The sequence below is a fragment of the Oryx dammah genome, unplaced genomic scaffold (assembly GCF_014754425.2).
Source record: "Oryx dammah isolate SB20612 unplaced genomic scaffold, SCBI_Odam_1.1 HiC_scaffold_14, whole genome shotgun sequence".
Lineage (NCBI taxonomy): Eukaryota > Metazoa > Chordata > Mammalia > Artiodactyla > Bovidae > Oryx > Oryx dammah.
Genome location: NW_024070198.1, coordinates 8,991,161 through 9,007,458, shown reverse-complemented (window position 1 = coordinate 9,007,458; position 16,298 = coordinate 8,991,161). Strand labels below are relative to the sequence as shown.

The following is a 16,298-nucleotide window of genomic DNA, read 5'->3' as shown; positions in this document are numbered from 1 at the left end:
CTCCTCTCTCCTCCCAAGGATTTCATGCCCACAATTGGCTCACTGCCTTCTAAGTTTGATACAATGGAAAGGCGGAAAAAGGCAAGAAAACAGCACTTTCCAAAGGGAAATGGGAAAATTTAACTGTGGATACTTGGAAAGTTGAGACTGAGAACTTGAACGAGAGCAGAGACTGATACTCTCAAAACTTAAAAATACTAGAATTCAAATCTTCTAATTTTTTACCTTATTTCAAATAATTTCATATATATAAAAATCTGAATTAGTTGTGAGAATAAACACTGTCTTATTAAGTAAGTCTTTACTTTCCTCATTCCATGGAATAGTCCTAAATAAGCTTCCGACATGCAAATTTTTTTTTATTTTACTGGCATAATCTATCTGGTGTAACTATTTTAGAACTCTGGAGTCTATTCAAAAGTTTGCAGTTTTCAGGAGAGAAGGCCTGGACAGTAAATCACAATTAATTTCCATTTCAACTCCTGGTGTGCTAGTAGTTAGCCACCCATCATCCCCTCCCAGCAGGCAGCCACACATGCATTCCTAGAGCAGTCTGATGCAGCTTGTGGGACTCCATCCTCCAGATATTAGAGATCTGTGTCTGGATCCTTGACGGCTGCTTCTGATTGTGATTATGGATGTGCACACACGAGCAGGCTGCCACTGCTGCAATCCCCAGCAACAGAAATAGCTTCCAGGGCATTTAAAAATCCACAGCCTATTTTCTTTGCCCTTTTCTTCTTCCAGGAGCTGGGCATTTAAGAAGTATGACATCCATGCATAGGATGAATGTTAAGTCTTTCTGTGTGAACATTAGTCTTCAACTCCTTTGCGTAAATAGCCAAAGGGGTGTACTGCTTGATTATAGCAATTATGTGTAGCTTTCTAAGAAACCACAATCTTCCCAAAGTAGCTATATCATACTGTGTCCTGTGGACTTTTCATATACTGCCATACTGAATAGAAACAGAGTTTCTGTGTGCTACATGCTGGATAATTCTACCCATGTAACATTCTGGAAAAGCTGAAATTGTGGAGACCATAAAAACATCAGTGGTTGCCAGAGGCTGGGGACAGAGATGGATGAACAGGCAAAACACAGACCACTTTTAGGGCAGTGAAACTACTCTGTATGATACTATAGTAGTGAATGTATACTTACATAATTTGCACAAATCCACAGGCTGCACAATACCAAGAGTGAGCTGTAACATAAACTATATATCTTCTCTGCATAATGATGAGCCAATGTTGGTTCATCCGCTTAACCAATGTACCACTCTGGTTGAGGACACTGATAATGAGGAAGCTAGGCACACAGAGCAGGGGTACACAAGAAATCTCTGTACTTGCTGCTTAATACAGCTGTGAACATAACATGGCTCTTAAAACAATCACTCCACAGCTAATGATATGCCAAGATAAAAGACAAAGTGTTTTCTTCGGAAGTAAATGACAAGGCAGCAGGCCTACTTCTGCCACTTCTATTCTAACAAAGTACTGAATGTGCAAGCCAGAGTAATTAAGCAAGAAGGAAAAACGCATTCAAGTCAGAAAGAAGTACAATTACCTGTTTCTAGATGACATGATCTTATACAAAGAAAATTCTTAAGATGCCACACACACACATACCAAAAATACCTGTTAGAATAAATAAATTCAGCAAAGTAGCAGCATACAAAATTAACATGCAAAAATCAGATGCATTTTTATATAATAAACAATCCAAAAAGGGAAATTAAGAAAACAATGCTATTTATGATAGCATCAAAAAGGATAAAATATCTAGGAATTACCTTAATCAAGGAGGTGAAATACTTGTACATAGAAAGCTAAAAAATACTGCTGAAGAAAATCAAAGACCTAAATCAAAAGAAAGACATCCCATATTCCTGGATTAGAAGACTTTATATTATTAAGGTTTCAATACTATATTATGCAATTCCTATCAAAATTGCAACAACTTTTTACATGAATAAAAACTTCCATCCTAAAACTCAGGGACCCTCACAGGACCCTAAGTAGCCAAATTAACCTTGAAATAGAAGAGCAATGTTGTAGGACTCAATTCCCGATTTCAAAATGTACTTTGTACAATGCTACAACTGGCAATCCACTCCAGTATTCGGAGAAGTCCGTGGACAGAGGAGCCTGGTGAGCTACAGTCCATGGGGCTGCAAAAGAGTCGGACACAACTGAGCACGCACGCAACAATGTATGGTACTGGCATAAAGACAGACATATACCAATGGAATAGACTAGAGAGATCAAAAATAAAACTGCATATATGGTCAAACGGTTTTGACTAGCGTGCTAAAACCATTCAACAGGGAAAGGAGAGTCTTTTCAACAAATGGTGATGGGAAAGGAAAGCTGGATATCCACTTGTCAAAGCACTAAGTTGGACCTTTATCTTTTATCATATACAAAAATTAACTCAAAATGGATCAAAGACTACACCAAAGACCTAAAACTATAAAACCCTTAAAGGGAAAGACAGGAAAAATTCATGACACTGAATTTAGCAATGATTTCTTGGATTCAACACCAAAGACACAGGCAACAAAAAAAGATAATACTGAACTGCATCAAAATTTAAAACTTTTATGTATCAAAGAACAATATCAACATAGTAAGAAGGCAATCAATAGGACAGAAAAAAATATTTGCAAATCACATTATCTAGTAAATGATTAACATTCATCATATACAGAACTCAAAAACAAAAAATCCAATTCATAAACTAGCCAAGGGCTCAAATAGACATATCTCCAAAGAAGATATACAAATGGTGGTTAAGCACATGAAAAGATGCTCAGCATCGTTTATCATTAGAGAAATGCAAATCAAAACCACAATGGCATATCACTTTATACCCATTAGGACAGCTGTTATCCAAAAAACCCCAAACAAACAAAATAAAAAAAACCGGGAAAAAAATGTTGGTAGTGAGGGTTTGGAGAAGTTGCAACACTTGTGCGTCGCTGGTAGGAATGTAAAATGATATAGCCACTGTAGAAAACGGTCTGACAGCTCCTCAAAAAAGCAAGCAGAGGATGATCATGTGACCAAGCAATCCCACTTCAGAGTGTGCCTTAAATTAGAAGCAGAGACTCAAACAGATACTGGCACACCCATGCTCATAGTAACGTTATCTACAATAGTCAATAGGTGGAAATAACCCAAGTGTCAATCGACAGATGGACAGATAAACAGAATGTGGTATATACACATAATAGAAGGACACATGCCACAACAGGGGTAAAATGAAGTAAAATAAGTCCCCAAAAGATAAATATGATATGGAAACTCATATATGATATACGATAAATGATATGGAAACTTATATAAATACATAAGTGGAAACTTATATAAGGTACCTAGAATGGTCAAATACATAGAAACAGAAAATGTAACAGTGGTTCAGGGGCTGGAAGTAGGGGGAATGGGAAGTTACTATTTAAACAGTACAACATTTCAGTATGGATAACACAGTTTTAGAGATGGACAGTGGTCATAATTAAAGAAGAATGTGAATATACTTAATGCTACTGAACTGGACAATTAAAAGTTGAAATGATTAAATTACCCTATGTATATATTATACCATAATAAAAAAAATACACTCATCTCCCATCACTCTTCATCTTCAAACCCATGTTTTTTCCCCAAAAGTAACCACCCTCAAGTATTAGAATTCTTTCTCCTGGTATTTAAGTCAGCATTTCTATATAAGATAAATAACAGTGCTTCTTGTAGATTTATCAATTACCCACATATTTTCTGCCTTTGTAGCGAAGGCTAACAAAACCAGTAGCATCCCCAACACATGCTTCATTTCTCTTAATCTCCTTTAAATGGTAACATCACAACTTTGGGTTAAATCAACAGATGTTAAAATTGCTTCCTGATTCTAATTCATCAAATTTCCTAAGAATATTATTATATTTTCTCCCAGATAATATTATTTCATTATCCACCTACAACGTTCTTCCCTGAAAGCCTTCCGTCCTACTGCTCTAATCAGAACTGGTTGCTCCTTAGCTTTGTGGCACAGTTGTCACCCTGGGACTTGACTGTGGTTTCTGAGTTGGATTCTCCGTTGGATTCTCAGTTTGTCAAAGCCCTTTTCTTTTCTTTCATGGTTTCTCTCCCTGTTTTCCTAGGGCACATCTAGAAATCACCTAAGAAATGTTACAAGGACAAAATTTTTTTGTTCAGTCCATTGAGTGTCTTTTTTTCCTACTCTTGCACTTGATTGATGGTTTGGCTGGATGTAGAATTCCAGGTTGACTGCAGAACATCTGAAGTGCTGTTCCTCAATCTTCTATCTTTAATTCTACTGCTGAGAAGTTAGATGCTACTGACATGTCTCAGTTCAGTTCAGTCGCTCAGTCGTGTCTGACTCTTTGCGACCCCATGAACCGCAGCACACCAGGCCTCCCTGTCCATCATCAACTCCCGGAGTCCACCCAAACACGTCCATTGAGTCGGTGATGCCATCCAACCATCTCGTCCTCTGTTGTCCCCTTCTCCTGCTCTCAATCTTTCCCAGCATCAGGGTCTTTTCCAAGGAGTCAGCTCTTCATAGATCAGGTGGCCAAAGTATTGGAGTTTCAGCTTCAACATCAGTCCTTCCAATGAACACCCAGGACTGATCTCCTTTAGGATGGACTGATTGGATCTCCTTGTAGACCAAGGGACTCTCAAGAGTCTTTTCTAACACCACAGTTCAAAAGGATCAATTCTTCTGTGCTCACCTTTCTTTATAGTCCAACTCTCACATCCATACATGACCACTGGAAAAGCCACATTCCTAAACTTTTCTAAATGATCCTGAAAGCTTTTGAGAAATTCTCATTCTTCTTCATATCTTTTTTTTAACTTCTTATAATTTGCCTGGTATTGACCTGTTTTCACTTACTGTGCTTGGCACTAGTAGGTCTTTTCAATCTAGACGCAGAGCTCTGAGAAGTGTTCTAGTATGACACTGGAAAAGACTCTCCTAGATGGTTTCCCACACTGGGTGGGGAACACCACTGTGCTCAGCCAAACAAGGAGATCAACAGGCTGAATGAGCAGGAGTTTCTAGCTTCTGTCCTCTGATATACACGATTTTACGGTTATTGAGGGAATCAGCTTTGGAATCTGACAGACCTGGACTCAATCCTCAGCCTGTTCTTACCAGCTGTGGCACTTGGGGAAGTTAGCTTCTTTCAAACCATCTATGAAATGGGGATAGGTTTACTGTAGCAATTTAGTAAGAGAACACATGCAAACTGCTTATACAACAGTAATACATATATATAAATACAAATAAATGTCACCTATTATTAAAATATCAAAAATTAGATTGGTACAGATAATTTAATCATTGTCAAATCCATCATGGCTCTGCGATTTGTAAATAATAAAGACTAACAAAAGAAGCAGGAGTCATCTCTGGGGACAGGGTTTTCTTCTGGGGCAATAAAATGTTTTGGAACGTGACAGAGGTGGTGGTTATAAAACACTGTGAAGACACTAAATGTCCCTGAACTGTACACTCTGAAGTGGGCAGTTTCATGTTATGTGATTTACATCTGAATAAAGAAAAAAAGGAAGCAAGAAACAGACAGGCAATGAGGGAAGAAGTCAAAAGTTGTTGGAAAGGGAGAAGGGAATTGATATCCTCCTAAATTATTTTTGAAGCTTTCCTATAAATAATCTCTTTTCAACCTTTTTAAACTGAATAACCAATAATGGTAATGTTGAGAAAACAAACATGTCCTTTTTTATTGAAAATCAACATAACGTTGATTGAGAGATCATTATATAATTAAGAGAAAAATATTTGAAAAGTTTCTTCAGAAAGAAAATGTATAAAACAAGAAAAGGGAAGATGGACTTTTGAATCGGCAATATGGCTGCTTATACACGGGTGAAAAAGCTGATCTTTCCAATAAAAGAGGAGGAAGTAATTTATTTCCTAATGACAGACAAGAGGAAAATATTGTTATATACAACTTTTTCATTTCAACATTTCCAAAATTGTGCTCCATGGAACACTGTTGAGAGAAATGTTATTTACTATACTACAAAACAAAATAAAGAGATAAAGGGGAAAGGAAAGAGGAGAAGAGAAAGGGAAAGAAAAAAAAAGGAAAGGAACATATTAGAGTTTCATTCTTGGGAGAATTACAATGCATAATAGCACATTAAAGGTTCTGCAGTAAGAAAGCCAGTTCATCTCTATTAAATTTACACTTCTATGATTTATTACATACAGAACAATTCTTAAACTATGTCTGCTAAACATATGAAGCATCATCAATTTGTTAAAGATTGCCTAGATTTATACAGGTAACATATAAATTATTAACAGATAACTTCAATATTAACCTGAAAAATAAGATTAATATACATATCAAAGAACAATAAATCACCCAAATAAAACATTGCTTCATATTACCAGCTGGTCAGAGCAAGAATTTTAGAGGCAAGAAAGAAAGGAGAGAGAAGGCAGCATTAAGGTGAAGAGAAGAAAAAATGATCTGGGAAGAGTTAGTTTTTGCATTTCCGTTCTGTGAAATGACCCTGTCTTGCCCTGTCAATTCTAACTGCTTATTAAAGAAAACACCTGCAGTAAAGATAGTAAAAAAAATTTCAACTTGGTTCACTTTTCCTCCACTCTTATTCTTTACATTAATTCCTGATCCCAGGAGGTAACCTCAAAAGGAGAAGTTAAATATTTGAATACCTCAAGTATAAAATCTTACATTGCTATAACAAATTATATCCATAAACAGCTAATACTTTAAGCATGAAGGTATCTGGAATATGAGTTTTATTCAAAGCAATGATGTACAGCAACAACAAAGTCTGAATTCTGAACAATATTTCTTGTTTGGGGGGAAAAATCATAGGAATCATAGGAAACACATGGGATTAAAGAAGAAAAGGTAATTGTAAATACTCTTTAGATTTCCCAGTTTCTGAATCCCAAAGTTTACTGTTAACAGAAAAGATATAAGAAAATAAAGACATTTTTTCACTGAGGCGTTACCATCTTTGAATAAAAAATAAAAATCACTACCAATTAGTACTAGTGTCTCCAACATCATGAGAAATGCTGGACTGGATAAAGCACAAGCTGGAGTCAAGATTGCCAGGAAAAATATCAATAACCTCAGATATGCAGAATGACACCACCCTTATGGCAGAAAGCAAAGAAGAACTAAAGAGCCTCTTGATGAAAATGAAAGAGGAGAGTGAAAAAGTTGGCTTAAAACTCAACTTTCAGAAAACTAAGATCATGGCATCTGGTCCAATCACTTCATGGCAAACAGATGGGAAAACAATGGAAACAGTGACATACTATTTTGGGGGGCTTCAAAATCACTGCAGATGGTGACTGCAGCCGTGAAATTAAAAGATGCTTGCTCCTTGGAAGAAAACAACCTAGACAGCATATTAAAAAGCAGAGATATTACTTTGCCAACAAAGTTCCACCCAGTCAAAGCTGTGGTTTTTCCAGTGGTCATGTATGGATGTGAGAGTTGGACTATAAAGAAAGCTGAGCGCAGAATTGATGCTTTTGAACTGTGGTGCTGGAGAAGACTCTTGAGAGTCCCTTGATCTGCAAGGAGATCTAACCAGTCCATCCTAAAGGAGATCAGTCCTGGGTGTTCATTGGAAAGACTGATGTTGAAGGTGAAACTCCAATACTTTGGCCACCTGATGCGAAGAGCTGACTCCTTGGAAAAGACCCTGATGCTGGGAAAGATTGAGGGCAGAAGAAGGGGACAACAGAGGACGAGATGGTTGAATGGCATCACCGACTGAATGGACATGTGTTTAAGTGAACTCTGGGAGTTGGTGATGGACAGGGAGGCCTGGTGTGCTGCGGTTCATGGGGTCGCAAAGAGTGGGGCACGACTGAGCGACTGAACTGAACTCCAATACTGTGCAAGCCATTCAAGGAAATCAGTTCTCTAGGTACTGGAGACGGTCATGTCCACGGAGAGGTTAATCCTAACACACAAACTATTTACAAATTATTCACTTTCATTTTAGCTCATAGGAAAAGACACATCTTCCTTCATGGTCACTCTGTGCACCTTTCTCATAAACTAAGTGGGGAGGGGTAAACTGATAACAGCAAAGCGTTATGGCCATTTATCCATCGATCAAAAAAAAAAAAGGAAAAAAAATGAAAAAACAAAACAAGTACAGCGTAGTTATTATCTTCGGTTGATGATTCTTCATTTTCATGTGCTACAACCATTATTCACTAGGGTGACAAGACCAGCTGGTGACAACATCAGTTGGCTAAAGTAATCACTGGCTAACCTTTTTCTATGGAGAAGGCAATGGTACCCCACTCCAAGTACCTTTGCCTGGAAAATCCCATGGGCGGAGCCTGGTAGGCTGCAGACCGTGGGGTCGCTAAGAGTCAGACACGACTGATCGACTTCCCTTTCAATTTTCACTTTCATGAATTGGAGAAGGAAATGGCAACCCAGTCCAGTGTTCTTGCCTGGAGAATCCCAGGGACAGGGGAGCCTGGTGGGCTGCCGTCTATGGGGTCGCACAGAGTCGGACACGACTGAAGTGACTTAGCAGCAACCTTTTTCTAAGAGTGACATCTGAAAAAGTTAAAAGCTAGATAAAATAAATTAGATCCATTAAAGGAGACAGAATAAACCTCAACCGCTGTTTCTGATTACAAGCCAAATGTATATGAATCTTAATTCAGAAGCATAAAGGCAGAGGTTTCTGAAGTCAGAAGATGACAGATCAAAATACTTCCCAGCACAGTATTTTCTTGATGGCGTTATTATAACTTACCATTGTATAGGAGTCAGTGACTAAAACCATCCCAAATGAAAAGAAATGCAAGAAGGTTGTCTGAGGAGGTTTTACAAATAGCTAAGGAAAGAGGAGAAGTGAAAGCAAGGTAGAAAGGGAAAGTTACATCCAACTGAACACAGAGTTTCATAGACTACCAAAGAGAGAAAAGGAGGGTTTCTTAAATGAACACTGCAAAGAAGTAGCGAAAAACAATAGAATGGGAAAGACTAGAGATCTCTTCAAGAAAATGGAGAGATCAAGGGAACATTTCAAACAAAGATGAGTACAGTAAAGGACAGAAATGGCAAGGACAACAGAAGCAGAAGAGATTAAGAAGAGGTGGAAAGAATACACGGAAGAACTATATCAAAAATGTCTTACTGATCTGGATAACCATGATGGTATGGACACTCACCCAGAACCAGATATCCTGGAATGTGAAGTTAAGTGGGCCTAGGAAGCATTACTACAAACAAATTCCAGCAGAACTATTTCAAATCCTAAAAGATGATGCTGTTAAAGTGCTGCACTAAATCTGACAGCAAATTTGGAAAACTCAGCAGTGGCCACAGGACTGGAAAAGAACAGTTTTCGTTCCAATTCCAATAAAAAGCAATGCCAAAGAATGTTCAAACCATCATACAATTTTACCCATTTCACATGCTAGTGAGGTTATGGTCAAAATCATTCAAGCTAGGCTTCAGTGGTATGTGAGCCAAGAACTTCCAGATGTATAAGCTGGGTTTAGAAAAGGCAGAGGAACCAGAGATCAAATTGCCAACATTCACTGGATCATAGAAAAATCAAGAGAATTCCAAAAAAACATATACTTCTGATTCATTGACTACATTAAAGCCTTTGTGTGGATCACAACAAACTGCAGAAAGTTCTTAAAGAGATGGGAATACCAGAACACCTTACCTGTCTCCTGACAGGTTTACCTGTTGTAAAGAAGGTAAACCTGTTGTCAAGGAGCAACCATTAGAACCTTGTATGCAACAACAGGCTGGTTCAAAATTGGGAAAGGAGTATGACAAGGCTGTATATTGTTAATTTAACTTATATGCAGAGTATATCATGCAAAACGCTGGACTGGATCAATCACAAACTAAAATCAAGATTGTGGGGAGAAATATTAACAACCTCAGATATGCAGATGGTACCACCCTAATGGGTGAAAGCAAAGAGGAACTAAAGAGACTCTTGATGACAGTGAAAGAGCTGGCTTAAAACTCAACATTCAAAAAACTAAGAGATTATTTGAAGATTTATGACTTTTCTATTTTTTGTTTTAGAAATAATAAAGAAACTGGGGTGGGGGGGGAACTAAGATCATGGCATCTAGTCCCATCACTTCATGGCAAATAGAAAGGAAAACTGTGGAAGCAGTGACAGATTTTACTGTCTTGGGCTCCAAAATCACTATGGACGGTGACTGCAGCCATGAAATTAAAAGATGCTTGCTCTTTGGAAGGAAAGCTATGAGAAACCTGAACAGTGTATTCAAAAGCAAAGACATGATTTTGCCGAGAAAGGTCTGTATAGTCAAAGCTATGGTTTTTCCAGTAGTCATGTATGGATGTGAGAGTTGGACCATAAAGAAGGTTGAATGCCAAAGAACTGATGCTTTTGAACTGTGGTGTTGGAGAAGACTCTTGAGACTCCCTTGGACTTCAAGGAGATCAAACCAGTCAATACTAAAGGAAATCAACCCTAAATATTCGCTGGAAGTACTGATGCTGAAGCTGAAGCTCCAGTACTTGGCTACCGGACGTGAAGAGTTGGCTCACTGGGAAAAACCCTGTTACTGGGGAAGACTGAAGGCAGGAGGAGAAGTGGGCAGAGGATGAGATGGTTAAGTAGTATCACTGACTCAATGGACATGAATTTGAACAAACTCTGGGAGATGGTGGACAGGGAAGCCTGGTATGCTGCAGTCCATGGGTCGAACATGTCGTGGTGACAAAACGATACACCACCACCACCAAAGATCTGATGATGATATGTAAATCATACACACAGAACCAGAAACTGGACTTATCAGTAACCGGAAAGATGACCAATCAGCCTCAGCATTAATGCACAGTCAGAAGAGACAAACTCACATTCAGAAGAGAACAATGTAGAAATTAGCACATCAAATTAATTTACCAAAAGGATATTCTTACAGTGACTGGAAAATGTATCCTCTACTTGAGTATTCATACTCTTTTTATGTGTGGATATCAATCTGACTTGTTTGAATTAGTAGTTGGTTGAATGCAGAATTACAGTAATGTTAAGTAGATCGACTTTAGAAATGTTTCTTCTAGGCCACAAAGAGGCCTGAGAAACACTCCTTCACCGTAACAGCAAACATGTTTCACGACAGCATTGCTCGTTTCCAAGATTCTCCATCTCTCTTGAGTCAAAATTTACTTCTCTTAATCTTTTTTCTATCATTCACTGTATTTCTGTAGATTGGTATTAACATTGACTAAGCCATATCAAGCTGTTGCTCCCATTCTTCCACTGTGTCCTGCCCAACTACTAGAAGGCAAACTCATTTCTTAATCGCGGGCTCTTAAATCATTCCTCTGACAGCCTCATGTACCAACCACAAAATAGTCTGGGAGTTTTTCTGTCGATACTGAAGTTTAATTCTGAACACAATATAAGCATTACAAAAACCCAACTGGGTACAACTCAATACTGCAAAAATGTAAACAGACTTTGGTTCAAAGCAAATTGCTAAAAATTAACCACTGGAAAAAACAACTATGGTTGGCTCATATAAGAGTATATAGATAGTTTTAAATATTAAGACAACTATTTTAAAAGAATCCTATATCTGCATAATGCTTTAAAAAGTGCTTTCCTGCCCACTGTAACATTTACTTCTCATAACCACCACATATTTAAACTGCAAGTCTCCAAAAAGGATACTTCTGAAAGAGAGTACAAAGGATGATAGAAAATTTAAACTTTTAAAAGCCAATTACACTTCCTACTGACATTTTACAGTTTATTTATACACAAATTTTTTGTTCTGAAATTAGAAAACATATTGACTGTTCACAAAGCAGACACAAATTCCTTCTTTCATAAAATATATTATGTACTCTTAGGTCATAAATGTATTTAAGGTCATTTAAATGAGCCTTGAGAACTATTGCTCAGATGTTAATGATAATTCCTCTTAAAAACGATGCAAAACTGAAAAGCAGACACCCAGGCTTTGGTGTCTAACAGATCCCTTTCCAGATCCCCTGCACTAAATACTTTATGCCCCTTTATAAACTGTTCTACGTAAAACTACATCATTTATGTATGCCTTAGCATAAATAAATTTAAGTGAATAAATCCACTCAAGGATTTTAAGGCTAACATCCAACTGTGAAATAAAAGACAAAAATAGTGCAATGGAACCCAGATGTTAAACTGGTGAGGGGCATTTTATGGAGTCCAGGAAATCATAACACATATACCTGATTATGTAAAAGGTCAGTTCTTATCTAATGAGTTTTATCCCACTGACGCCGAGTAGGTACATGAAGCAAAATAAACAAAGCAGTTATAGATCATCAACGTAATAAAAATAAACTCAACATCAAAAAGTACATCTTTTACTGTGGTTTAGAAATTTTCCTAAATGAAAATACAACATGAACATACATCAATATTTGAAACGGAAAATTAAAAGTTCTTACCTGACTACATCGTCTATATTGTTCCTGTACACGCCTTCAAGTCTTTCTGCAGGAAACCCCATAGCAATAATGTTTGGATAAATATCTGAGTGCTTGAGTTAAGGAAACATGCAACAATGCAAACCACATGTACACATTTTAAAACATTAGCTTACTGAAATATACAATGCAAGCTTCATGTAAATGTTTTAAAACATTAGCTGATTATAAAAAGCTTTCCCCACTACAAACCATGTTAATAATAAGGCTGTGAAATGTATTTGTTTATAAGCCCTCATGTGTAATTAAGAAATACAGGTAAATACACTGACCCCCAAAAATATCTATGGCAACCCACTCCAGTATTCTGGCCTGGAAAATACCATCGATGGAGGAGGCTGGTGGGCTATGGTCCATGGGGTCCCTAAGAGTCGGACACGACTGAGCAACTAACACACAAAGAATCATACAACAGTGATTATTAAATCTTACTCAGTATGTTTAGAATGCATCTAAGGTAAAAGGTAACTTTCATGTTTACAATACTAAAATATCCAGACAAAATCCAAAAATCAAAATAAAAGCGAAACAAGAACCAGCTGCACAATTTCTCCTTTTTCAGAGAAAAGTAGATACAGTTAAGAGTTAGAAAATTAGATTTAAGAACAAGTTATTCCTCTAATCAGATGCATAAACTGGACAACTGACCCTTTTTAGACTTCAATTTCCTATTCTACATGGGGAGGAGGTTGAGAAAACCACAATGATCTATCTTAACCCTTGGTATTTATGATGATAATACTGAACTGAGGTAGAAACTTAATCTCATATCCAAACAACGTAATCAATACTTAGCGTGCCCATTCTATTAACTTATATACAACAGCTGCATAAAAACAAACTTCTACACTCAAGAAAAATTTATATAAAACTATAAAGCAGCAGAGATTATCCACATATCTGAGGATTTTGTCCATCAGACTGGCTCTCATTTCTTGAGCTCCATCAATTCTCTCTAATCTCATGATTTTCTGACAAAGATGTTTCAAACCAGCCAATCTTAACTGCTTTAAACCACTCAAGACCATCTCCAAAGCTCTATGCTCACCTATTGGACCCATTTATCTTCCAAATACAATACAAAATTCATCATATTCAGTGCCTTTTTAGAGATCTTTTTAATTTCTGCTGCATTCACATTAGTGAGCTTATTTCAATATTATTTTCAATCCAATATAACTACTTAAATTACTAAAACCTTTCATTTTGATATTGTAATTTAAGAAAAGATTACCTATTTATTATATGTTCTATATAATTATTAGTACTGCTTGGACAGATCTACAAAATATTTTAAGGAAAAAAATGTGCATAACAGAGTATATAGTATGCCACCTTTGTATAAAAGAAATACTTTATAAACTAATTTCTTACACATATATTTGCCTGAATTGGAATGCTCCAACACACATACAGATAACTGAGAGACTAATAAAAATGGTTGCTTCATCGAGAGGAGGGGAAGGAGGCAAGCACACACTGAAACAAATCTGATTAAATATCAAATTGGTAACCAGGAGAAAGGATTTATTTCAAGGGTTATCTAGACACTGTAATTTTACTATACTTCTGGGCAGGAAGTTTTCTAAGAAAAAAGAGCTACAAAGAAATTTTAAACCTTTCCAATAATTTCTAATGACATCAGTATTAATATCTTCAAACTTTTTCTTTATATCATAGGAAAAAATCAATGAAGTTATGTTAACGACTTGAAGGTTTGTGTTATTACTGTAAGAGAAAAGAGAGAACATTATAAAATCAAATCAAGTAATAACTGAAAATATTAATATGAACTCATGCTTGCAGACATTTACATTGTTTAGGTCTTTCCAAAGAAACAGCCTAAAAGTATGTCACCTGAGCAGCAGTAAACACTTCTAGAACCCTGATTTCATCTTTAATATCATACTACACTAAAAGGTATCAACTCCTTGAAAAAAACAGTTGACGTCAGATCTGGGGGCGGGGAAAGCATACATACATTAGTGGCCTATATCAAACAGACATAGGAGCTAGCATGAAGCATGGCTAAATCTGTGACAAACTGAGCATCAGAGGAAAAATGTAAATGGTAGTAAATCAAAAGAATCCTGAATAAAACGGAAATAAATCCCCGAGTCTATAAAGATACTCAATACAGAAAAAGTTATAACAAAACAAAAACTTATTTTCACTTTTGAGCTTTGCTGAGTGTCTCTGGAATAGTTATTTTCTCTACTTTGAAATTGGTAAAGGGGGAGATAAAGGGTTTATCCTGCTTTCCCTGTAGGAACTCTATTTCAGGGCAACTCAATAGCTCCATTTCATAAAGCAGACACAACAGAAAACACCAGTTAATAAAAATAAAAATTTTAGAAAAATCAATTAGAATCAGAAAAATCAAACTTTGAAAGCCCTAATAAAATTACTGACTTAGGCAAGGATCAACAAATGGTACTAAATCAACAGGTGAATGGATAATAAGGAACTGAACTTTCTAACAGCGGCGAAGTAATACCACACAATGTCTTCTAATGTAAGAAAACACCACATAATAGATCTTCTAACGTGAGAAGACAAACATAATTGAATGATGCACAGAAAAGACTGTCATCACCCAGTTTCAGTGGTGAATCTCAGCATTACCAAGCAAGCTAAGTAGAGATCACATGACTTCTGATGTGATGCAATATGAAGGACACAGCATCATCTGTGAGAGCCGAGGTATCTTCAATCTGAGAATCCACGAAGCACTTACATATACATTTTAACTTACAGATATGAGATAGAACAAGCCAAACGACATTATGTGTATGAACTGGACAATTCAAAAAGTCTGTAGGACATGACTCAGTATCTTTCAAATTATCTTTTTAAAAAAAAAGTCAAGTATCATTTCACAGCTGAAGAGAGCAGAAATGGGTAGCTGCCCTTGGTTTAGACAGACTTAGGGTTCTGAAAGTTAAGCTCACTGGTACAGTCCTGTTCTGGTTACTGTTTCAGAGCAACCAGCCATTAAGGATATTTTTGAACCAACTAGAGAAATTTTAAATATGATCTAAGTACTGGCTGAGATAAAAATTTACAGAAATGGAAAAGTAGACATTACTGACTGGAAAACAAAAAAAGGTTTCAAAAGAGAAGGTACAATGTGATACTATTTTAATAAAAGAAAACATATACAGCATACAGTATAACTAAAATATGTAGACAGAAAGATTACAAACTAAAGTACTAAAGGTAGTAATATCTAGGGAGTAGCAATATTGGAGAAGGCAATGGCACCCCACTCCAGCACTCTTGCCTGGAAAATCCCATGGATGGAGGAGCCTGGTGGGCCGCAGTCCATGGGGTCACAAAGAGTCAGACACGACTGAGCAACTTCACTTTCACTTTTCACTTTCATGCATTGGAGAAGGAAATGGCAACCCACTCCAGTGTTCTTGCCTGGAGAATCCCAGGGACGGGGGAGCCTGGTGGGCTGCCGTCTATGGGGTCGCACAGAGCTGGACGCAACTGAAGTGACTTAGCAGCAGCAGTAGCAATATATAGTTTTTCTCATTTTTGCTTGTTTTAATATGATCACCTATACAGTTTCTATAACAGATTTGAAAAACTGTTTTATAATTATCTCCAAATCTATTTCCTAAATGTCTTAACAAAATAGTCTTGCCCTGTATGACTTACAATCAGCTTTGTAATTTTTTTAAAAGCTGAATTTCTTTAAAAAAAAAAAAAATAATGAAAGTATATAGGCCA

At 36.8% G+C, this 16,298-nt stretch overlaps 1 protein-coding gene across 1 annotated transcript in view; it reads right to left on the bottom strand.

The window, feature by feature from the left end:
- Nucleotides 1-16,298, bottom strand: part of PTEN (phosphatase and tensin homolog) — a 102,979-nt gene that overhangs the window by 60,724 nt on the left and 25,957 nt on the right. The window contains exon 2 of the mRNA XM_040254696.1: nucleotides 12,522-12,606. Within this exon, the coding sequence (XP_040110630.1) occupies nucleotides 12,522-12,606 (85 nt within the window). The remainder of the gene's footprint in view (nucleotides 1-12,521; nucleotides 12,607-16,298) is intronic.